Source organism: Acanthisitta chloris, unplaced genomic scaffold, assembly GCF_000695815.1.
Source record: "Acanthisitta chloris isolate BGI_N310 unplaced genomic scaffold, ASM69581v1 scaffold41145, whole genome shotgun sequence".
In the NCBI taxonomy this organism is placed as follows: domain Eukaryota; kingdom Metazoa; phylum Chordata; class Aves; order Passeriformes; family Acanthisittidae; genus Acanthisitta; species Acanthisitta chloris.
In genome coordinates this window covers 32,811-58,488 of record NW_008676161.1, presented here as the reverse complement: position 1 = coordinate 58,488, position 25,678 = coordinate 32,811, and the positions used below count along the sequence as shown (strand labels likewise).

Here is a 25,678-nt window from a genome sequence, read left to right as displayed (position 1 = left end):
CACAGGTATTCTGTTATTGATTTAGGATCACAATGGCCTTGGCTACACAGTTAAATAACTGGACAGGACTGGACAACATGAGCAGTCAGGACACCCTTGTCCCGTCCACACTAGCACTTCCCTGGCTGCTGTGGCCCACTCAGCTGCCTCAGTATTGACTTGAAATGCCATTTTTTCCCTAGTGCCAAAGTACCTCTTACCTTTAGCTTCTTTCAAGAGCTCCTCCCTGTTTGCATCCGCACAAGAGTTCTGCCGGAAGTGGCTAACACACACAAGCACAGGTACACACATTCTTCTAAGATGTAAACTATGACTAATTCACATTCCACTGTATCAACCTGTAAATACTTTGTTTTCCTTTTTTTCTTTTATATAAAAACAATGGCATCAGATTCTCAGCAATAAAGTATAAGAAAGATGAATCCTTGACTACACTTAACCAATTATGAAATCGCCTTTCAAACAAAGGAAACATATGCAAAAATCTGTGTATTCGATAAAGTCAACTTAATATAACAAAAAGTGAAATATGCTTATTAAAAGTGTCCTTATATAAAAATGGTCTTGCAATGTACAGTAAAATGCAATACAAATTATTGTTGGTTATCTCTTCCCACCCAGTAACTAAACCAGCTATTGTCCCACGAGCTCCTCGGCGCCGGTGCCGGAGGAGCAGCACTGGTGTGCCTACACGTTCTCGATGTTGTACGCCTGGCGGATGTTGAGCGTGTCGCGGAGCATCAAGTCTCGCAGGCGCCACAGCGCGTCGGCCATGGTGGTGTGAGCACCCTTGCTCTTCAGCCAGTGCGAAGGGAGTCGGCTCTCCTGTTCCTTTGATAAGTGCACGTCTCGTCTTCGTGCTGCAAAGCCAAGAAACGGCCCCGTTATCTCCTGGCTGGGATATTCACCACAACTTTGCCAGAGAAAGGCAAATATAACCCTACACTACAGCTTGTGCTCTTAGTATCTAAGCCCATGCCATTGATTCTTAGGTTTATACAACATCAATGGACTTAGTTTGTAAATAACACATATATTCCCAGTCTGTTGGTTTGTCTTCAAGAATTAATTGCATGCACATATTTTATGAAGTAAGCAGCAGATTTATTCAGCATTTTCCATAAAAGTAAAAGCCAATGTTTACAAAGAAGTATGTTCTGTCTGGAAACATCCCACTGTATTCACAGCCTTACCTGCAAGGGTCTGGTCCCACTTGCTGATACTGTTTGATTCAGCACTAAGCCCCTCAATATATTTCAGGTAGGCTTCGGAATGGAGGAGCCTCTGTGTCTTTGGTGGAGGGGAGACGAACATGGGAGTTGTGGGCTGCTGCATGACTGGCTGAGCTGCTGGGCTCTGGCCGGGGTAGGGAGGGGGTGCCTGCTGTCCTGGTGGGCCAAGGATTCCTATCTGCAATAACAAAGCCATGGAGAGATCATGTCTGGGGGAACTGCAGGGAACATCCAAGCTTCGGGTCATCCTCATGCAACGGAGCTTCAAAACAAGTTACATGCAGCAGCATAAGAAAATTTCCCTGGAGACAGTTACTTTGGCCAGAGGTCACCAAGATGCACAGAGAGAGGAAGCACAAACCAACCATATTCATATTTAACAGACATTGTTCATACTTCCAACCTCTGTAAACATATTCTGATTATCATCACCATTTCTTTTCCCTCCAGTTAACCTTAATTACACCTTTTATCCCCTTTTTATTTCATGTTTTCTCCAATCTGATCAGAAGTAGTGTGGTCTGTGAAGTGCAGAATTTAACTTTAAAACATCTAATCCAAATTGACGCTGATCCTTGAATGACTGGGACACTTTCACAGAATCACCATCAGGCGAAAATCACAAGGGGTAAAAAATCCCAGTCACACAGAAGAATTCCCATCACTGTCATTAAGTAGCAGTACTGAGAACTCTTAGCACAGATATCCTGTTGTCTGGAATGACTCAAATGTCATGACATAAACACTTTACTACTTACTTACTCAACTTCTGGTTTTCATAGAATTCTAAAATGGTTTGGGTTGGAAGGGACCTTAAAGACCATCTAGTTCCAACCCACTGTCATGGGCAGGGACGCTTTCCACTAGCCCAGGCTGCTCCAAGACCCCATCCAATGCAGCCTTGAACACTTCCAGGGATGGGGCAGCCACAGCTTCTCTGGGCAACCTGTGCTAGTGCTTCTGAATAAATAACTTCTTCCTAATATCTAATCTAAATCTCTCCTCTTCTAGTTTAAAAGAAGTTCCCCCTTGTCTTAACATTATCTGCCCATGTATAAAGTAACTCTCCCTCCCCTTCTTTACACCCTCTAGCCAAAAATCACATTTCTCTTTACGATGCAAAAGTTTAGGCAGTAAAACTGTTCTGAACACTTCATCTGTATGGATCACTGAGATGGAACATCTGATCATCACTGTTACCCAAACTCACCGATTCTGAAATGCCAGTGAACATTTGCCTCATCAGTTTGTGAAATATGGGAGTAAACACATTTAAAACAAGCTTTTACCTACTCATCAATGGCTGAGAAAGTGGACACAACCTCTCTGTGTGACCAAGGCATGCAATAGCTAAACTGTCAGCAGTTTAACAGTGTGCTGAAATGACTCGTCTTAGTTTAGCAGATGGAACACAAACCAAAACACAGTCTTGCTTCTACTGCAGAAGTTATCTCACTGGACAAACCTCATTAATGTAATAACAATCCAACCAACAAGTACAGACATAACACTCTGAGCACTAGATATTAACTGCTTCTAAATGTTCAGTGTGCATTTCATTTCTCTTTTCCCTGGAACAGGCTATGTGCATCCCTACATGTCTTAACTGGGACGGTGTTCAAACACTAATTCAGGGCCTCAGAGTTTCATAAATAATGCAAAAATGGCTCACCTGCTGTCCAAAGGGGCTTGCTCCGGGTGCTGGAGTGCCTACCATGGGGGACACATTTTGGCCTATAACACCTATATTCCAAAATATAAAATAATTAGTCTCATTTCAAAGCAGTGACAAATACCTCTTTGGTCTTCTACAGTAAGAATTTATACTTTGCTATCACTGCTCACAGCTATTTTAAACAGCTGTACAACATTCAAATATTCCCCTCTCCCCCAAGAACAAACTTCAGCAGTTTCTGAATGGGGAAAAAAAAAAGCAACGTGACAATTACCAAATACAACTATGTGGCCTGTTGAATTATTCTAGTTAGAGAAATGCAAAGTGGATAATTTTTGCTTTTCAGGTTTTTTTTTTTTCACATTACTCAGTGACTGCCTGACTGAATCTTTTTGTTCATAATATACACCTTTGGCTCGACAGGATCTTCCTGTAGTCCTTTAAGACAGGAAATGCTGATCTGCTTTAGCAACATTTAACATTTCCTTGTGTTCTGCTTTATAAAGTATGTTCACAGCAGGATGAATTCCAAGCCACTGCACAAATTCTGTTAGACCTCACTGATATAAAAACACAACTTGAAGGTTAAGCCTTAATAGTTTTATATATGAGACCAATGGACATTTGAAATAGATGTCCAAAAATAAACCCTGTTTTTCTCAAATGTATTAAGGCCTTTCCCTGCTGCACAGAGAGCAGCACACCCACGTCAGTCTTACATACAAAAATGTAGAGATCTAACTGAGCATCATGCAGTCCCTGATATTTTACATACAGATGCTTTGGTCTGAAAAAAAAGGAAACTTCTGTGTGCTGCTGCTTTTCTTTGTGCTTATGCCACTTCTCATATTAATTCCTTGGAAAAGCTGCAGACTAACTGAGCCCTTCCCAAGGGTTTAATTTACGTGCAGATTTCTGTATCGGTGATCAAAGGATGTGCCACCCCAGCTCCCATTTTAAATGCATCTAGACTAACAGCAAATCAGAAGCTGGGAAAAAAACATGGGTATGTGGGCACAGATTGTTTCTGGTACAAAGCAAAGAGGTCTGGAGGAGGGCACCCTCACCTTCCCAGCATCAGCCTGATGCCCACCCCACCCCATTTAGCACCACTTCAGGTGTGCTCCTCCATTCCCAGGCATTATTTTTTCCCTAATTCATATCTTCTCAGTTTTAAACACGATACATAAAGCCCACTACAGTGGGAAAAACTCTGCAATGAAATGCATTGTCCTGGATTCACCTCCCACACACTTGTCCTGGCTGATGTGTGCTAAATGTCAGTGCCTCGGTGAGCCGGGGACAGGCTGCCAGCAGACACAGCTGTTCCCTGCTCCCTCTACGTGACATCATGGGGAACGGCAGGCTCCAGCCAAGCTGCACGTGTAATATTCATGGATTTAAAAAATACCAAGCAAGCAAGCAAACAAAAAAACCCTAACCCAAATAATTCGCACACAGTGAAAAGTCTTAACAGAGATTAACACAGTTGCAAGGGAGGACAAGGGGAGGCAAACGAGACCATTTTATCCACAGTTGTTTAGCTGCTGAACAGAGGGGATGCACATCTTTTACATGAATTATCAGAGGTAAAAAATGAATCAGCACAAAAAAGGATCAGAGAGCAGATGAACATTATTCCCCTTAATGGGGACATGTTAATGGCATGAACACTGGAAAAGTGTTTCTGTTTTGTTCAGCCTCACTTTTCATCAAAAGTGCAGCAAAACAAAAAAGCAAATGTGTATCAGAAATGCTCTTGAAAATAATCCAAAATTTGGCCACAATAGTGTACTGAATTCACCTGATCCCCAAACACTTCCAGTCACTGTTCTGGCAGCATGGTTTTATCTGAACACTGTTTTACAGTAGCACATCAGTGCCCCAGTGGCCAAGGGGTCTTACATGACCAAGTTCATTTCAGTGCAGTCTGACAAAACACTGAAAAGGAGTAGGGAAGGAACGAGAGCAATACATTTCACTCATGGGTCCACTTTTAAGCAAGAAAAGGATGAGTGGAGTGGCGCTGTTCAAATGACATAAACATGTGAGTAGGCTGATTTCAGCTTTCCACACCTCTGATAAACTCAAGCACAATTATCAAGTGTTTTTTTGGCTGGAGCAAAACTGCTGGAGCAGTGTCCCGTTTCTCCAGTAACCTCTCCCTGAGAATTCACTGGACATGCTGTTCTGTCAGCATTTTGCATACACCTCATATTCAGCAGTGTGAATATTCAGCGGAACAAACCTGCCATGTTCACCAACAAAAGCAGAGAATTCCTGTAACAACTGGTTAAACGGCAAGTACATGACAATGAAATAAGGAGCAATGAGGATGACATTCTTACCGGGTGGTGGGATGCCCGGGATGCCTGGCATACCTGGCGGAAGTTGGTGGGGTGGGGGCACCCCTGGGTGAAGTGGCTGCATGCTGCCCATGCTAACAATGCCATCAACTGGGCCCTGCAAAGGTGGCAGCACCGGTGGATAGCCACTTATCATGCCTTGAAGGACACAACAAATTTCAAACATGCATCAATAACATGCAATATGACCTACACAGTATGACATGCACTACCGACACACACGCACACACACAAAAGCACCTTTAGTACAGCAAGACAATACTATAATTAGTATCTTGCAAAAAAAAAAAAAAAAAGAACAAAAACTAAAATAAAGTTGTAAACATGAAACACTGTACATTGGATGAATTAGTATTTAGTGTACTTGTATGTTTCTCATGGGGCAATAAATGCTGAATACTCAGATATGTTAACACAAGGAATAAATTCAGCCACAATTAAATGTTACTAACGCAAGCGATTTTAATACAGCTTGAAGCTCTGCCATCTGCATACAGATTACAGGCACAACACTAACTCACAGCTCCACGCACAGCCCTGCCCTGTGGGCTAGCTCAGAGGCCACAAAAATAAAACCCCAGACATTTTTCTACAGTGCATGTGCAAAACTAACACACAAAAGCCCTGCAACATTTGCATACTTGGAACTGACAGCAGTGCCAGGTGAGTTTTATTATACCATCTCCAGTACGAACTAAGGCAATGACACAGATGCTAAACCTGACAGCACTGGGTGTGCTGAGCTGCAGTGACTTACACTCATGGCACGAGATCAAACTAAAAGGACTTAAAAGGAGCACCTGCAGCCCCTCACAGAATTTCACTGTCCATGTCTTCAGGGTGTCTTTACAAGAGAATCGGTGACTGTATTGTGCTGCTGCTCATAAATGGTGAGGGAAGATAATTTAGAGCTTACCCTTGTTTTGGCTCAGGTTTGCTGCTATCCATGAGGTGAACCTACACAGTATCACTGCACTATGTTTGTTAGGCCCTGGAATGTTTAAATGGATGTGTTGCCAGGTAAGCAAGGAAAGGGGTTGGAAAGACAATGAAAAGATGACAGAGGACAGAAGTAGGTCTAGAGAGATGAGGTAAGTTTAGAAATGCAATTTTGCTGAGGCTTCTATAGTCTGTTCCAAGAAACCACCAAAGTGAGTCTTTGCCACACTCCTAGGAACTCATAGAAGAAACTTTCAGAACATGGAATTCTGGAATCAGACTGGCCAAAAACTCTCACCAGTTCTGACTGAGAACAAAGCTGTCACAGGCTCAGGATTGAAACAGAACGAGAAGCTCCAAAATACAAGCTAAGTTTGTCACTTCCTCAGGAAGTTACAAAGGTGAGAAACCTGAAATCCCCAAAGCTTTACATAGAATAAATAAAGAACTCATGTCCTTTAAACCTTCTTTTTCCTAGACTGACATCTTAAATATCCCTGTTTCAAATACCTCATCTGTACCTCTTTATTAACAGTGAAATCCATATTTGTTATGGAAAAAGTAAAAGAAGAAAAACAACAAAAGCCTTCCTGGCATAAAGGGCTTTCACTGTAGCTACTGCCTGGTACTTGAATGCACTCCATATGTGCAGACACATCTTCAATGCATTTACATGCATTTCTGAAGCTTTAAAACAAATGAACCAACCAAAAAACCTCCAAGGAAATAAACCCATATTTATAAATCATGAAAGCTTATTTCTACATTTCCAAATGAAGTACTCAACAACTGGCTAATAAAGTTGTTGTCAGATCTCCATGACAAATCAGTTCTTGTAGCTCATCCCAGGGCTGTAAGAGCTGCCACATTCTTACCCCATGTATGAGTTACAAACTTTCTCTTTAAACTAGTAAACATGGGCAAACTATTTCCAGCTCCCACAACTGTGAGTTACGAAGTCTCTGAAATTACTCTTTCTTCCTTTTTTTACTGTAACAATGTAAGAGTAAGTAAACTTTTGCAACACCTAAGTTTACAAGATATTAAAATGCTGAGCACTAAGAGAAACACATCTCAGCAGGCATCCAGATGTCTTGGGCCTGTGGACGTAAAGAAGGTCTGTGAACTTCTGTGATGGAGAAGCTCCCTGAACTAGAGAAAAGCAATTAAATGATGGAGGAGGATGTGAAAGAGGTCCCAACAGAACAAGACACTTCTAAGTAAGACTTGTGAAAACCAAAAGATGAAAGACTGTTTGTCAGAAGGGCCACAAAAATAGAGTTTAACAAGATCCACTCGATCATCTACTTCAAGGAAGTATTTCCAGATGCCGAAGGGAAGAGAGTTGAATGTCTAACTGCTTGCATAAGAGGATGATCTGAAATACAGGTTTGCTCTTGAGGAGGCTGCCACAGGAAATCAGGTAGTAGTAGTTTGCAGAATGCACACCTTTGGAAAAGCTTTAAGAAATTGTTAACAGCAAGTATTGCCTATCCACACCTGCCTCCAAAAACTGGGAAAGTGACTCAATGCCAAAAAAACCAAGAACCAAACCAAGAAAACATAACCACAAGAGGATGACATCTCTGCATTCTAGAACGAAGTGAATTACTCATAAAAGAGATGAGCACTGGGGAACTCCTGGATTTTTTTTGTCTTTTTCTTAGTATATGCACAGATAAGTGTACACACACACACACAAACATACACCAACTGCAAACAGTTCAGTGAAAAATTATCAAGAACATAGTGAAAAAAAGCCAAAAGAAAAATGCAACTCTGCATAAACAAATGCTTTGTAACCTGGAGATCATGACCCAACTAAAGAATGTGCCTTCAGTCAAACATCCATGCAGCCTATGTACTGAAAAGGGGGTTAGAGACTGGGATGAGAAACGCTTCAGGCTGTCAGCTCCAAATATGGCCACAGCCTGTGAGATGGGAAAGAAAAAGGAAATGACAAAAGAATAAATGGAATAATTGGAATGTCTTAAGGGAAAGTTAAAAAGCCCCCCAACTCAAACCAAAACCCTCAATAGTCATTTTTACCTACTTGGCACTATTTTGACCTTGACTGAAGCAATTTAATTGCTGTAAATAGAAATTGGGGAAGGAAAACAACCTATCAGGTCACACCTAATTAATTTTCTCACCCATGTATGGCTGATTTCCATACAAGAATCTTCAGTGGACTACATTGTCTTCAGATCTGATCCTGAAAATACTTACTCTGAGCATACTCCCTATGAAATCAAGCCGGATTACAACTGGTAACGAGCACAACACCCAGCAACAGGGACCTCGTGGAAGAGTTCTCCAAGCTCAGTTCTATTCTGAAAAATAACCTGATAAAACCAGCAATGTTGGCATTTTGTCTTTGTTTCTGCAATGGCTCTAGATCCTAGTCTGCTCTGCTTACCAGTGCCTGACAGGCAACTCCGTAAAGCTTTTGCTTGGATTTAAAATCTGGGTTAGATTCTGTTTGCCTCTCACCTTCCTAACAATAAACACCCCAATAACTTCCCTCCTACTTCACCACTGTCACAGATGCTGCATGCACTAGAAGACTATTTAGCTCTCTGCCTGCCTGCCACAGCAGGGCTAACTGTGAACTCTGCAGAGCAGAGTGAATAAACACAACTGCACACAAACAGAACAGGACCACTGCACAAGGAGGACCTGCTTCCCTGCATCTGCCACAGGCTACTCACTACTGCAGCAAGTACTGCTGGATACCAGGCTACCACTGCACTACGTATATTCATCATGAAGAAAGACTGAAGAGTTTGAACTTTTTCTTCTGCAAGAACAACGTGACCCAAGAGAGTGTTCAGAGTTATGAAGGGGGTTGATATAGTGGATGAGGAAAAAATGGTCATAGCTCCTACGTTTTACCTGCAACAGGTGTCAACTGCTGATTGAGCATTCCCATTGGTGTTGGTGGCGGCACCACCCCCATAAGAGCCCCGACAGGAGTGCCTGCCCGGGGGGAGGAATTCTGCTGCTGTGCTGCTCGCTCTCTCTCCTGCTGCTCAGCAACTTTAGCTGCCCGCTCTGTAAAAGTATTTTAGATTTTCAGTTCTGTTTTGTAACCCAGACTTTCAAAATATTATCTGTTCATTAAAAAGGACTAGTCAAACACTGGCATAGTTTAGTCAAATATAAAGTAGAACAGATGAATCTTTTTATACAGCATATGATTTGATTTCATGTGGCTGCAGCTAAGACTTTTAGAGAACCTTTCATGAAAAATATTCCACAAAGTTTTAGCTCTTTCTAAAAAAAAATAAATAATTAAAATAAATAATGAAATAAAAAATTTTAAAAAGTCAAAAGAACAAATTTGATAATAACACCAGTGTTACCAACATGAAGCAGCAGTCCAGCACTAGGCTCGGTCCGCACTGGGAGAACATGGCAAAGCATTCCCTGTTTTGACACCACTGGCTCAGCCAAACCAGCTGCAGCCAAGGCCAGCAGCTCTCGTGCAGATCCACGACCAGCTGCTGTGGGAAGGCACCATGTCTACCAGATGTACCCTCAGGTACAATACAAACAGCAGACAGCAGTGCCAGCTGGTGGTCCATTTACTTCTGGGCTCCCCATATATTTTACTACTGATGCAGCTGAAAAGTGGTGGCAAAATCGGGGAGTATTTGTAAAGTTTCCCTAGTGTATGATAGGTCCTTAGTGTTTGGAACATAACAAGCAGCAGGTCAATAAACCAAAAATATTTTCCTCTGCCTCTTTCTGTCATTCTCCCCATTTGGTCCCCTTTGAGCTATATTTTTTTTGCTGAAGATGTCTAACTCACATTGTGCTGCTCACTGGAGGTCATGTGTGTCCTTTGTACGATGAATCTGGTCATTATCTCAAGCAAGTTTCTCAGTGTGACTGCAAGAACAAAAGATCTACTGCAGGGTAATCTGACCAGAGGACAATTATATATTAAGGGAAGGGCAAAGGGTCATGGAAAGAAGAAAGAAAAAAACCAAAACCCCAAGAAAACCAAAAAAGGAGATATACTGAATGCCCACTGCAGATGTTTTGGGGGCATGCAAGTTCCTGATCGGTTTACTCTGAACACTGTGTCTGATCGGCACAATGAGGAACAACGAAGAATACACGGACGCGGCAAACATCTCCAGCAACTTCTACCAACAGTGAATTCAGGGCTGCAAGTTCTCTTGCAGTTGGTGAAAGATGGAAACTGCCACTAAATCATCAATCAAGGTCCTCTGTCAAATGAAGGCCAAGAAGAAATTCATCAAGGAGATTCAGTTATGCATCCTGGCAGTGCTACCTGCTTTCTCTGGTACATGACTTCGGACATCTATCACGTGTTTGACCCCTCTAGAACCTGTTGGTGCAGCTTCTATCTCTAATTCCATATACTCCAAGACCAGTTACATTTCCAAAAGCATTTCCTTCCTTCCTTCCACTTCTGTCACTTCAGGGAGAGATTGCAATGCGAAGAAATTCCTACATTTACTACAGGCAACTCATATGTATTAAGCACAAAATACACAAGACATTCAAATTGTAGACCCTGAAGTAGAAAAAATGACATAATCCTCTCCAGAGAAGACCAAGCAGTTGGGGAGAAGATGAAGCAGTTGTTCTCACATTCACCTACTTTTGGCCAGCCCAGAAAACATGGTCAGACAAAAGCAAATGTTCTGGAGACACTGAGGAATGAGAAATTACTGTTAGATGTTCAGCTTTATCAGACTTCAGAATGCTGAGGTTTCAAGAAGGACCTGACAGTACTTAAGTCCTACCTAGCCCCTATCTTTGCCCTGACTGCCATGGAACTAACAGATAGAACCACACTACCAAAGGGAACTAGAGGTGACTGAGAGTTCAGCCTGGAGCATTCACCTTAATACTCAATACTAAACCCAAAACACTTAGGCCAGGACTTGAGATCATTCAAACATTTCCAACACATCTCAAGAGACAGGAAAAAGACCTTCTGCTTTGAACAGAGTTTTTCCTTAAAACAGGCCTTTACCTCAATCCCATGCACTATTTCATTTTACTTAGCCATGCAGGCACTTCCCACGCAGCCTCCTCTTTACTCAGCTATTACTAAAACACCCAACTAATGTCCTACACATACACCAAATGGAATTTCAGTGAATCAAAACGGATCTAAAATGCAAACTACTTTTCACCAGAAAATGGAAAGGCACTTTTTCAATGAAGTGACAAACCACACCTACTCCCTGCTCCCTGGTGCACATCCACACCAGAGAGCACATCACTGATGAGACCACTCATCACAGTGGAAGGAGTTTCTCTCACACATGGTAAGCAAACACAGTTTGGACGCTTTGTTAACCCACTCCAACCCCTCAAAACCAAATATAAGTAGGTCTAGTTCCGGGCAGACACCAAGCCAGGGAAGCTGCAGCTCAAAACCCAAAAGCTTTGGAATTTTTTAATTGAGAGGGAAGATTAAAACAGAAGCACATAGGCAGTCAAACACAAAGGACAAACAGTGTCTTCCTGCATAAGCGCAAGACACCAAGCTGCTCTAAGCGAGGAAGCAGTGACATGGCAGCCATCCTACTGCTGGAGAATTGGGCTGAAAGGAGGGATTTGCCAGTAAAAAGATAATACATGCACCGAGAAGGGTGTAAAAGGAAACTACTACAGAAAAAAAAAAGTAAAGGCCATAATACTGTCACAAAGAGAGAGCATTACCATTTCCCTTTGCAGCATTTGCCAAGAAAACCTGCACATAGCCAGGGCTGCTATGTTAGTCTCTAGAACTGCGAAGAGGTGCTACTGCCAACCCAGGAAGGACTGAGGCAGCTGAGAGCACACAATGACAGCATGCAAGCTTCAGCAAGATCAAAGCTGCTTTGAAGTAATGAATATGCAGATAATCTATCATACCTGATTTTCAAAAAAGCAAAGTTATAACTTAATTGGCCAATAACTTTCCAGGATGTTAAAACTATGTCCAAAGTAGCATTTCCTTCCAATAAAATTGCAACAGTTGCTTAAAAGAAAGGTGTTTATATTGGAAGTGTTGATACACTATTAATAGAGAAATAGCTATGGCTGTCAAGCCAATGTGTTTGGCTTGGGTAAGGCCCTGCTGTTAAAGATCAACTATACTGTAGTTTAATCAAATAAAGTTGAAACACAATGACCGATATCAGAAGGAAGGGAAGGGATAGAGGGAGGGAGGAAAAGGAGGGAGTAGAAGAAAGGAAAAGAGAGAGGGAAGGAAAGAAAAAGAGGGAAGGAATTGAGGGAAAGAAGGGAGAAGAGGGATGAAAGGTAGGTCCAAAGTATCACATGGCTATGAAATATTTCTAGGCTTACTTTAGGATATGAAATCTCTCAACAAAATCAGTTACAACAGCTGATTAATACTGTTACTGAACAAATTTACAGCATACTAACAGATTCTGCACCCTTGATTTCATACTACCAACGCTTCTTAGGTCTCTAAGTACTGTTAATAATGAACCTTTCCCTGCTCGACTGTAAGCATTTCTTACCTGCTGCTACAGCTCTCAAGAGCTTCTTGTCCAAAATTCCCCCCAGTCCTTGTTTAAGGAAACTTTCACAAACCATTTTTCCAACTGACTTCCAGCCCAGAGGCTTTATGCCCCTTTCCTTCTAATTTGTCCCCATTTTCTTGTCTTTGTTAATTTGGTTATTTGTGGCAAAGATATTTAAACTATCAGTAGTGCACTACATTACTTAAACTCATAAACATCTCTTTGCTCCTCTTCAGTCACCTCTCAATATGAACTTCTCTTTAGGGTATGTCCAAAAAACAAACATAAATAATTCCTTAATTAAACCTGTCATCTGAACAACAGTAACACATGTGGTGAGAAGGAATAAAAGGCAGAAAAGAGTTTAGCATCTCAGGTTTTATTTACCTTCATATTCTGCTTTCTTTGTTGCTTCCAAGTTTCTCCATTCAGTTCCTACAAGCCTGCTGAGCTCTCCAAAGGAGTAGTCTGGGTGCTGAGCTTTAATCACAGCTCTCATCTCGCTGCTAAATAAGATGTACCCACTCATGTTGATCTTCCTTTTTGATCCCTCCTTCTTGGTGCTGCCCTTAACAGACTTGGGAGTGGACTGTGAGAAAAAGCAGTTGTGACCACAAGTGTACAAAAGAGAAGCTTCTTGACATATACAATTCAAAGGTGTAAGAAACAGTATTCAAAGTAACTCTGCATTTCTCTTGAATATATTTGCACAAGGACTATCCAAGCCTTAGAGTCCCTGGAGAGAGATTGCACTTATGCAGGATGAAAGCATATGCACGCAGTTAGGAAAAGTACACAAGGGGGGCAAAAAAGAAAATCACAGTGTTCTGATGCTTTTCAGCCCTTCCACGTGTGATGCCATTAAGACAACACAGAATGTTCCTTATTAGCCAAAATCATTCCAAACTGAACAATAGGACTAAGAAATCCTGAGGAACAAGTAAGTGACTATTTGCAAGGCCAGAAGAGAGCAAAAGTAATTATGTTATGTCCATCATGGTGTTCTGAAATGTTGCCAACACATGTTGAGCAAAATATTTTATTTGCCATCGCACATTTTAGGAAAATGTTCCCCATTTCCTCCTCAGCCTTTGCAATCTCTCCTTTCCCTGGTTCCATCTGCTAAATGCTCCCTATTTTGCCTGCCAGACATTCCTTTCTCTCAAGTATTCACCTCTTATTACCTCAGTAGCCTGAAAAGCCCAAAGCCCAATTTTGCTGATCATTGTTCACCTGCACAACAAGTTCACATCACATACTTATGAGGATGGGTAAGAAAAATTCTGCAACTTGGCTTTTTCCACCATGGATGCTCCTGGTGAGAGCTACCCTTGATGTTTTCAGCCATTAAAAAAACTAACCTATTCTGACAACTACCAAGATACCACAGCAGGAACCCCCTTTTTGAAGGCTCCTTCCACCTGTATTTGCCACAAGAGACCACAATTCACCCATTCTCTGGTAAGAATACAATGTATCATTGATTTAAAACCCTCCAAAGGTCTTTCTCACACCCCAAATGTTACAAATTTGTCACATCTTGAAAAGTGTCATTGTTTCCAAATACCTGTCGGGAAAAAAAAGACAGAAATATATATTCAACTGTTTTCTTCCTCTCCTGTAATTCTGACCACATTACTAACTCCTTCTACTTGCCACTTTGGCAGTTCAACAACTCTTCTCTCAGTGTCAAACAAAGCTCGGGCCATACTAAGATGCTTAAAAAGTCTTGCTCATCAGTTTCAGCCAAGCACACTTGGATGGGATTTCAAACTTCCCTGTATTAACTTACAAATGGCAAGGCACCCTTAGAATCTTCCTCATGAGCATAAAGACAACTTGTCTAGAAGAAAATCCCACACAGGTTGTGGGATGACACACAGGGCACATACAATTCCAGCCTGGCTTCTTGGCCAAGCCCACACTGGCAGATGGAGAGTCTCAATCAAAAACAGGGAAACCCAATGACATGGCCTCTCATACACCTGCATGTAGATAGCTACAGGCTTATCAGCTGTTTTAGCCTTTACAGTGCTTGCAACAGTGTAGATACCAGTGATCTAATGTAGAAGCCTACCCATCAGTTTGTAAGGGCAAACAGGACTTTAAAAACCACAAGAATTCCAAATTTGGTTCTTGTATTCTCTGTTCTTTCACATCTCCAATACACTAATTTAAAAATGAACAGAATCTTTTCCACTTGGGTCCAATAACTGCACAGTCAGTTTCAGGTGTGTTACAAGAAAAAATTAATCAGGACCCCCCTTTAGTGTCTTTTCTCAGCCATACTGCTAAAGCAAAGGATGAAGTTGCACATCTCTTGTTTCTAGGTTTGACTCAATTTGGAGCCAGCTGCAGCAGGAGAGCATCACCCACCTGCCAGGCCCCACAATACCATATGTTCACTTGTCTTGACCCCTCTTTATCCTTAGGTGTTTTATGAGCGTCTTTGTTAGCAGAAGACAAAGAAGTTTAAAAGTTTTGGGGTTCAGTGGGTGTTAAATAAAATCCCATTTCTACTTGCACTACTCTGAAAGAGTTTTCATGCTGCTTATGCAATTCAGCACGTTAAAACAAGAGCACTGAGCAACCTTGCACAGGAGAATGTATTTGGTGGTGTGCCCACATGGCAAAAGATCCCACTCAAACCAAGCAAAAGCTTTAAACTTCATCAACTCTTTCCGATGACATAAAATGGTTTTTCTATCCCAGGTTACATCCTGCCTTCATCTACCAATGAGGGTGTCAGTTCACAGTCAGTGTAACACAGAAGAAATCCATATTGCTGGTTAACAAAAGTGTCTGAAACTCCCTCCTGTTCCAGCAGGTCCTTCCCATTGCCTCCCTAACACTGGCATTAGTTTGGATGCGAGAGTGTGATGAGACAGACAAAGGGTTGCAAACAAACTTTTCTTGGTCAGGTGAATTTCCAGTTAAAGCAGATCCTCACCCTGCTCCCACACTCAGTTACACAAATTCCAGGAGCTTCCAGGGTGTAAGAAACACAGCTTGAGAGGGAAGGGGATCAAAAGTCCCTGTTCAGGCAGCAGTGTATAACCACACTCTACTCCTCTTGCACTTCCTATCCATTAGCCAAGTAAGAATGGCAACTCAATACAAAAAAAGTCAATTTTTTTCCTTCGAGGATGCTACACAACATTCTCTGAAAATGTAGCGAAACCACAACACTCAAATTAGTTGTTTTTTTCAAAATGTAAGGAAAAGCTGAAAAATGGGGGTTAGGTAAATTGATAATTAGAATTAAAGCCACGCATACAAAATTTGTATTTAATATAAGTGCTGGTACTTCTGAACAAGTGCCATAGAAAACCTACTAACGATAAATAGCATTAGCATGTCATATAAAAACGTTCCCTAGGTTTTCCTCAGCTGAATGATTTCCTTTAAAAATATTTCTATGGACTTAAATATTATAATCTGGATATCATACTGGATACCCCAAAACTGTTTTGTATAATTTATTCCACACACTTGTGAACTGAAGTATCAAACCATTCTGTGTACATGATAAAGTGTTACTGTTTCTTTCTTCATTTTGATTGGGAAAAGAATGCTCCAAGGTTTAAAAAGGTTTAAAGGTTCCTCAAGGAAAATACTTACCTGTGGTGGAGTATAAGGCATTATGTCCAAATCACTAGCTAATGGGGCCTGAAGCTGAGGCATAGAAGGTGTTTCAGTCATATCACCTTCCTCTTCTCCCATCTCTTCCATGTCCTCATCACCTCCTTCCAACTCAGCAAATTTCGCTTCCAGCTGCTGAATCTTCTTTTCCAGTAGTGGAGATGGTTCCTTCTGAGGAACTATGGGTTTTCTGAAACACAGAGGAGGAAGACAAAAAGCAGCTGAGAACACACTCACACTTTACAGAAGAAACTACGTATTTTTGATGAGAAAAACTACTTTCCTTTGTTTATCATTGAACAGTATGGAAGCAATGGTGACTGAGGATGTGCCTGTGCTTCCTTTCAGAACACTGAGCAGAAAGCACTCTGTGGCTATGGTCAGTGTTTCATTTCAGTCACCTGTTAGAAGGATTTTCTTATTTTATTTTATTATGAGTTAGAAGGGGATTTCAATGCAGCAAATACTTAATTTCTGCAGTTAACATTATCTCTTCCTTGAATTTTATGTTATACTTAGGTCAGAACTTGGTATGAATGCACACCACCTGGAAATCTGTTACCCATAATGAGGACTTGAGTATTTTAACAGCATCCAAGAGGATTTACCAATGTGATAATGCAATAACTTTTTCTAGAGTCAGGAGAAAAAAAGAAAACATCCAGTAGTATTAAGACCATGAAAAGCCTGATGTGATCTGGACTTCTTCTCAAGAGTGTGATTAGTCAATATTACTCTCCTTCAACAACGACCTCTATCTGCATCCTGGGTCTGGCCGGAATGGGTTAATTTCCTGCACAGCAGCCTGCACAGTGCTGTGTTGGGATTTGTGAGACAATAGTGCTGATAATGCTGAAACATGCTGGCACATTGCCAAGGCCTTTGGTTTTTCCCACTCTGCACCCCAGCAGGCTGTGTGTGGGCAGTAATTTGGGAGGGGAGATAACCAGGGCAGCTAAGCCAAACTGACCAAAGGGATATTCCATACCATATGACATCATGCTCAGCAATAAAAGCTGGGGGGAAGGAGGAGAATGGGGGAACATTTGGGGTGATGGCCTTTGTCTTTTCAAGTAACTATTATGTATGCTTTCCAGGAAACAGCTAAGCATCTGCCTGCTGATGGAAAGTAGGGAATTAATTCCTCATTTTCCCTTGTTTGTGTGTGCACCTTTGCTTTACGTTTCAAACTGTCCTTAACTTGACCCAGGAGTTTTTCTTCCTTTGCCCTTCAGATTCTCTCTCCCATCCCACTGTGGAGAAGAGAGCAAGTGGCTGGGTGAGGGCTTAGCTGTCAAGCAGTCAGTCCACCACAATCCAGAAGAGTGCCCAGAGCCCTCACCCCCATCACATTTTTACCTAAAATAGTATATCTCGTCATCTACAACTTTGGCAGAGAGTGAAAACCTCTTCAGCCCTTTGAATTTCTTCATCTGTTTGTCGCTCTCGTTGTATCGACTCTCACAGAGGAAAACATCATTTTCCGAGATTTCTGTTGGTCTGCAGCACAGGAAGTCTTTGAATGACAGGACGACACACTTTCCTGCAGGAATGAAAGAGCTGGGTAAGAAGGCAGCCACACTTGCAGACCTTTTATGAAAAGTATGGAAGCTCCAGTTTTTTGCTTGTCCCATAGGTCTGGAAGATCCCTGGTATTTGGTGCAGCTATGGGAAATACACCAATTCATATCCTGATCCAAAAATGCCACTCACAAGGAACCTCCAACAACTTAATGCAGCTTTTGGCTTTTTTAAAAGAACAGGAAAACCTGCAAAATAACAATCCCCCACAGCCACTGTCAATTACTGCATTTGTCACAACATTGTAACTCCAAAACCAAGCACATAGCCATCATCTTCTGCAACCAACCAGATTTCAACCTCTTCCTGCTGCTTTCAACTTTCCAGGTAATATGTACCAGAATAATTACATTAATAAGCAAGAAAAATGGAGTTTTCTGATCCCTGGCTGCAATCTTCACTTTGATATCATACATGTAATTCCCCTATTGTCAGAAAGCCTCTTTAGAGTGAAAATTCTTACCACAGGTCCCACAGACAGCAATGCATATTAGAAATGGACTGAATGATCAATTTTCCCCCGTTCAGTATGAACAAACCATACTTGGAATCAAGCCTACACATAGCTATCAAGCGCTTCAGGTTGTGTAGGAAAAGAGTGTTCATTGGAGTTGTTAATAATTACCCAAAATGCAAGTCATTGGACACGTCTCTTCCAAGTTACTCAAAAACACTTCCTTCTTGTAGAACATCTTAGTTGGTTCATGTTCAGTTTCTTCAGGGTGAATGAAGATTGGACCAAAGAAATATGCAGCTCCATCTCGCACCCACATCTTTTCAATTCTGGAAAGAAACCAAACCACCCACATAAATGAAAGGCCATTCTTCCCAAGTAAGACAGCTGGATGCACTAGGTTGTTCAGGAAGAACAACTTGTCAGTGGAAAACAAGTACAGAAGCCTATTCCAACTGTACAACTATAGCAGCTTTTGATTAAGCAGCTAAACATCTGCCTCAGTCTATGAGGAGCTTGTAACACTTCACTCACAAGATTTTCACCCCCCATCCTCTTTTATACTTTTTGCAACCACCCTGTCTTTGGTCCAAGTTAATTTTACAGCCACAAACTGCAAATAAAGCAGTGGCACTTACCTTCCTACTCGAGGTCGCACCAACCCATGTGATTTTATGAAGACACAATCCCCAACCTTAAGCCACATATCATTGTAGCAGAGCTGTTCAAAGTAATGGCAACCAGGTTCTCCGTTGGACATTTCTACTGGAACATCTTCTTTGTCCTGCAGAAGAATAAGCATTCAGAAACTTGTGGAAGGAGGAAAACCAAACACATAAATAAATAGATTCCAAGTGCTAGTAAAAAGCTTTGCTCTATCTTTATGTTACCAGTAGCATGTAAACACTAAACAGCTGTACAGGCAAAAGCCTTGAAATTTAGAAATGAAATAGCAAAGCCCAAAATACTCTCCATGTCTGTCACAAGCTTTCCTGTATAACAAAGCTCTCATTTTACCAGAACAGTACTTTACAGGGTTTTTTTGTTCTACTGCTTCCAAATTAACTGGCCAAGCTAAGCCATGTCAGCTCACTGTGATGCTTTAAGGCAAAGTAACATGCTGAAGAGGTAAGAACTCTTAAGTTCTTATATGGCCAAGTTAACACACATAGAAATTTAACAATTCAACTCTCATCTACAGTAATATGAACACTCCGTGTACTGCTTGCAAGTTCATACCATGTAATCTGTTTAATTTCTTACTTTTTAGTAAAAACTCCCATCGTGCTTCGTTTGAGCGTTTAGTCTCGGATTTCAGAAAGACAATGAAATATGGGCTGTGTCCCCAAAGGGTGGAAGGAAAAGTCTGTAAGTTTTCATTCTCTCACTAGAAGTAATTCCAACTTTTGTCATGATGTGAATAAGTACAGTAATACATACTAAGTCACAGAGTCACAGGATGGGTCAGGTTGGAAGGGGCTACAGTGGGGCAATCTGGTCCAACCTCCCTGCTCAAGCAGGGCCATCCTAGAGCACATGGCACAGGATTGCATCCAGATGGTTCTGGAATATCTCCAGTGAGGGAGAATCCACAGCCTCCCTGGGCAATCTGCTCAGTGCACAGTGACTGCACAGGAAAGAAGTGTCTGATTAAAGCTGACAAAGAGTGTGCTGAGTATTCTGTTCTCAGGTTCTGTTACAGACCTCAAAGTAAAGTGGATTTATTTTACGACTTGTAATTTTTTATGGCTCTAAATGTATTTCAGATAACATTAATTCAACTTAATTGATTTTAATACCTTTACTCAAATTCATTTCATTACACTAAGTAAAATAAATAAGCTATTTTATCCAGCATGTTGGACAGAAATATTCTTAAGCATGTTGGACAGAAATATTCTTAAGCACTTTGACAATAAATCACTTAGTTATCAAACCACAAATAGGCCACAAACAACAGAACATCACATATTACTTACTGCTACCTAGCTACTGACTATTTTACTGAAATGCTACGTCATAAATCATTTCAGCATTGCTATGAACCAGAATTTGACTTTTAGTTCTACTGGTCCTTTAGGCTTCAGGCAAGCTTTACAGTAATAGTGTAATTTTCTGAAGTGGTAAAAAACCCAACCAACTCTTCACAGAATCACAAGAAGCTGTCGAAGCTAACAAACATGTACACAGTTCATTATCTGTTTTGTTTGTATTTATTTACAAATGCCTGTGACATAGTTTATAACAGAAACACCACATTTATCTATATTTTATTGTCTGGATGCTGTTGACACCTCAGTCATCAGTACTGATATTTTGTCATTCTTTATCTGTCAAATATAACTGATGTTCCTCTTGTTACCTTACACACCTTTTCAAGGTGAAGGATGTTTTCTCCCACCTTACTCTCCTCTAAGCTTTCAGTGTGTTTCTCCTCCTCCACTTTGTCTGTATTAGCAAACACAGAAGCAACGCGGACCACAGGCAGGGGCACATCTCGTGGCACAAATCTCACAGAGCTGACAGGCATAGTCCACAGCTTGATCTTTTTGAAAGATTTTGTCTTTGCAGAATAGCGTGACTCACAGACATAGACATCCTCATCTCTGAAGTTTTCAGGACACAATTTAAAATATTCCTGCAGATTTAAGGAAAAATAGAAAATATTTCAGCAACACCCACACCCATTCCTCACAGACACACAGTGAACTCCTTCTCATGCTTCCTATTTTTCATTGTTTCTACCAGAAACACTTTTTGAATAATAAAGCCTTTTTGCCGAGTTCTTTTCTTCCAGGTTGACATCCACGTTTCATTAAAAATTAACAGCAAACAACAGGAAGTCCCACCCTCAGAGAAGCAGCTAATGTTAGTACAGGTTGGCATGTGAGAAGAGTTAGGTTCTATTAGTTGACCAAACCAGCACATTAACAAGTACAAGGTCTGCAGCCTGAAACCACCGATAAAGAGTTTTCTGAGCTTTGCCTTGGGAAGAGGACACGACCACCATGTGGGGGTCAGTAAGCTCCAGGCTCATTGGTGTGTGACTGTGATCCCACTCAGGCTCAGCAGCTGCAGCACTTTGCTCCATACAAACACATCACCTTCACAGCACTGCCCAGGACTGGGACAGTGTGAACCAGCCAAAAATCCCCTGCACAAGGATGATGTGAAATCAAACTTGAGACAGAGACAAAATATTTGGTTCTCTTACAAAGACATTCAAGTCCTCCTCTCTGCCAAACCTAAATCTATGTGCTTTTATGGGAATCTTTAAGAAGTTACCTGCAATGTCTCTACTACATGCTCTGTCAGCTAATCATCCAATAAACATGCTTTTTTTAAACATTATATAATAAAATTTACAACATTCTAATTTACAAACATTATATAAAAAATAAACATTAATTATTTTATTTACAGACTAACCAGCACAGGGAATCACCATTACTTGGGTGAACTACATCTCATGAAGCAAAGGAAGAATACCAACAGTCCACAGAAGCAAGTCCTGTTGTATTTAACTAGTAGTAGAATATCTCTATGTTGAGTACCTACAGCTCTACAAGAAAACAGCAGAGAACATATTACTTGCTTAATAAATTAGGCTGAACAGTATCTCACCTTGACAAACATGACCACACATTTGCCTAAAATTTTGCTAACAGGAACTTTATTGTAATAGTCGCTTTTAAAAACCTCTTTCTCCAAGAATTTTCGTGTTGCAAGATGAAACGTTTCGTTTGGTCGATAAAACCAGCAGCCATAGAGCCATTTCTCTCCTTTGAAACAGAAAACAAGAGAAGGGAGAAAGAAGAAAAAAATGTAAAATAGCACATTGTCTGGTGCTTGAGCAAGAAAGAACAACTATAGATTCATTGACTAATCAAATAGTCATGAAGCCATTTATACTGAGAGCAATCTGTTTTAAAACAGGACAAGATTGCTTCACCTTTGCGGGGAGGAACACTAGGTTGCTTAAAAACCTAACTCAGGAAAATACAGGAGGGATTGGGTCTTATTCATAAACCTTAACTTTCAGGCCTTTAAATGCTTTCCAAGACCACATGACAATCACCTGACTATCTGAAGAACCATGGATAACTGATTTTAAGTTTTTCAAGAACTAATTCCTCCATGTTACAAGTGCAAACTTACAACTATGTATTGTAAAGAAGGTATAAACATGCACTATGTTTCTAAATCAAAGAAAATCTGTAGACTGAACCTGAATAAAAAGTGCTATTCCCTTTCTCCATCACAGGCAAATGAACATGAGAAACATCCAAGTTGCCAATGGTGCATCTACCCAAACACACTGTACCTGACTCAGTGAGCAGGGGAGGCTGCAGGAGAACACATTTGATCTTGGCCACTTCTAGCCATTGTGTTAGGGATGTTAGAGAGTTACTCTCTTTATCTGGCTATTATTTCCTGGTTATTCCCTTTATTACTTAGTTGCACGTGGACTTGTCTCACTCAGTTTTTGAAGCTGCTGATGTATCTGCCTCCACAAGCTCCTGGGGAAGGTAGGAGGCTCACCACCCACTGTGCTGAAAAGCCAAACACTTTCACATGTTTGAGTCTGATTTATGAGTGCCAATGAGTGCCCTTTAACTCCAGTAATGGTGGATATGTTGAAGAGTATTTCTACATTCACCTCATCTACACACTTCACGATTTTGCAAAGCTTAATTATATCCTACTTAAAATTCCTCCTCTCCAAAGTTAAGATTCACAGTCTTTAATGTGTCCTTGTAACACATCTGCTCTATCCCTTTCAAAACAAAGTGTCACCAAAGTGGTTATCTCCACCATACCCCACTTCAGGTCTCAGCAACTGTAGTTTCCAGGTGCTGAGAGCATACCATGCTTATCTGATACTCTTGTCATATCTCTAGCCTTCCTTACACTTAAGGGAAGCACCTGCTGCAAGCAGAAGGCATCACTGATGAGAAAAAAAATCCCAAAATATGTTTATTATGGCTTGATTTGGCCTTGAAAATGCAAGATTCAGCTCAATTATGAAATTTAACACGGGCAAGTTCAACTTGCCTCTAACTTTTCCTCAGAACAACCGAGTTGGTCTGTGGAACATTTGCAATGAGATGTGCCCAACTTTGGTTCACACTTCTCAGCACAGAAAAACAGGATTCTTCTGTGACTACATTACAGGGAGCCCATCCCACTCAGAAGAGCCTGTTCTCTGGGTTGCTTACAATTTGAGGGTAAATAGAAATGGACATCAAAAACACATCTGCTGATCCAAGAACTTTCTACTCCTAATATCCTATGGAAAAAAAGCAACTTGGAAACAAGAAAAATACTCCCAAGTCCACACACAGTTCTGCAAATAACATAAATAACATCTACACATTAAAAAAAAATCCAATTGGAAGCTTAAAATAGTAGTAAGAAGCTTCACCATATTGTTTCCCTCCAGCAAAAGCATCCTTACCAGCTGAGTCTTCCCACAGCCTCTCGATACAGACGATGTGAGGCTGCAAGTTGGCTTCTGCAGGCTCCACATACACATAATCTCCCACATGGTACATGCTGTTCTTGAAGCTGCAATCCTGGCTGTAGGTCCGATGTAAGCTTGACAGCCCAGCTGATCCTGAGGAGTCTTCACTCTTTTCAGCTTCTTATTCCAAGAAGGGAAAACCAGATGTTAGTAATGTCACATTTCCGCGCTAGCCAAGATTCCTTATGTCAATGCCCTCACCCTGAGGCTCAAGTAACCAGACTTTACTGCTGCTGACATCAGTGCTACGAGGGAAGATGAAGCATGTCAGAACTAACAGCTCTGCCCCCATCTGTGGAGAGAGGCAATTGGAGAGCTTTATGCATTCCCCTAGGCACACTCCACAAAAGAGTATGGACAGTAACAATCAGGAACTGTGAAACACAAAGGACCTTCACAGTAGTTTTCTTGCCCTACAAAATAGTGCAAGCTCATTCCTCTCCACACTCAAGAGCAGCCAAATAAGAAACACAAAAGGCTTAGTTAAATACCACTTCTTTAGCAGTGTTGAAAGCATGATCACAGACAGCACCACCAACACATCAAGAAACCAGTACTTGTCAAAATAGGAACAACTAAAAGGTCAGTTGGAACAGTTAGTGCTAGGCTGTTGTCAGCAGAAAGCTCGAGTAAAAAGCTATTGTCTTCTTTTATAATGTCCTTGAAATAAGAATACTGGTACCCCAGTGTGCTCTGATTAAAGAGTTTACATAAGGTTAGGATCTACCTACATCTCTTTTGTAAAAGCTCTCTGGCCTGGATGACAAGGACCAAAGTGAAATAAATCTCTCAAAGCTTTAAAAGACAAGACCCTTGGCAGACAGCTAGACTATTGAGCCCTTCAACAGGTGAAGCTGCAGCAACAGCAGGGCACACACCACATCCACAGGTACATTTTTTAATTAGTAATTTCAAGAATCATGAAAAGAAAGTAGCTACCTCTCTTCTCCTCCTCCCTTTTGAGTTTGTCCTCCTCTATTTCTTTGGGCAGCTTTTCCTTCTTTTCTTTTTCTACATCATTGTGAAGATGCTTGGTGGTATAGCTGAGAGCAGGTGACAGAAGAATCTCTCCATTCTTACACAGTTCATCTCGAATTTTAATAAAGAACTGCTGAAGTTCGACGGCATCCTCATAAATCTCTGAATCAGTTCTGGACAAAAACACATACAACAGGGAAAAACTGAGTGTGTAGGGTCAAACAGGAGCCTAAACACACATATCAATTGCCATACTTAGTGCTTCCCTCTAACAAAGATTCCCGTGCTTACTCATAATAAGCAGCAGCAGAGACTGACAAGTCATGTTTCACCTGCTCCTCTGCTGTCAGTTGGCATTACAGCTTACTCAAAACAGTGTTTTGCACACACTGTATACACATATATCCACCAGTCCCGAAACACCAGGAAAATCAGAAGTAACTAGTTGTGACCAAGACTACTTGCCACTGGACCTCTACAATCTATTAACTTCTGAAAACTTGAGCAACAACTGTATGCTTAACAAAACTGGTTCATTTCAATTATACACACTCCTGTTTGATGTTTTAATATCACTTTTACCTCCTCTCCTTCAGAGCCAAGATCTCACCTGCACACCCCCAAAAATGCTGATTCAAGTAAAACACTGCAAGAAGTTGCAAGTGTTCAGAGCTTTTTGCACAGTATTACCATAACTCATCTACGAGTGATTGCACCGAAAGTGCAATGCACTAGTCAAGCAGCTAGTGAAGAGCTCCTTCTCCTC

The 25,678-nt window shown here is 41.1% G+C and overlaps 1 protein-coding gene across 1 annotated transcript in view; it reads right to left on the bottom strand.

Annotated features, from left to right (window-relative positions):
* Nucleotides 1-364: 364 nt before the first annotated feature.
* The window catches only part of PBRM1 (polybromo 1), a 55,020-nt gene continuing 29,706 nt past the window's right edge, over nucleotides 365-25,678 (bottom strand). Inside the window, 14 exon segments of the mRNA XM_009076007.1 lie at nucleotides 365-860; nucleotides 1,194-1,410; nucleotides 2,905-2,975; nucleotides 5,256-5,411; nucleotides 13,121-13,324; nucleotides 16,438-16,565; nucleotides 17,735-17,918; nucleotides 18,582-18,739; nucleotides 19,049-19,194; nucleotides 20,782-21,048; nucleotides 22,035-22,115; nucleotides 23,542-23,543; nucleotides 23,869-24,054; nucleotides 24,874-25,085. Of these exon segments, the coding sequence (XP_009074255.1) occupies nucleotides 688-860; nucleotides 1,194-1,410; nucleotides 2,905-2,975; nucleotides 5,256-5,411; nucleotides 13,121-13,324; nucleotides 16,438-16,565; nucleotides 17,735-17,918; nucleotides 18,582-18,739; nucleotides 19,049-19,194; nucleotides 20,782-21,048; nucleotides 22,035-22,115; nucleotides 23,542-23,543; nucleotides 23,869-24,054; nucleotides 24,874-25,085 (2,185 nt within the window). The 3' untranslated portion in view covers nucleotides 365-687.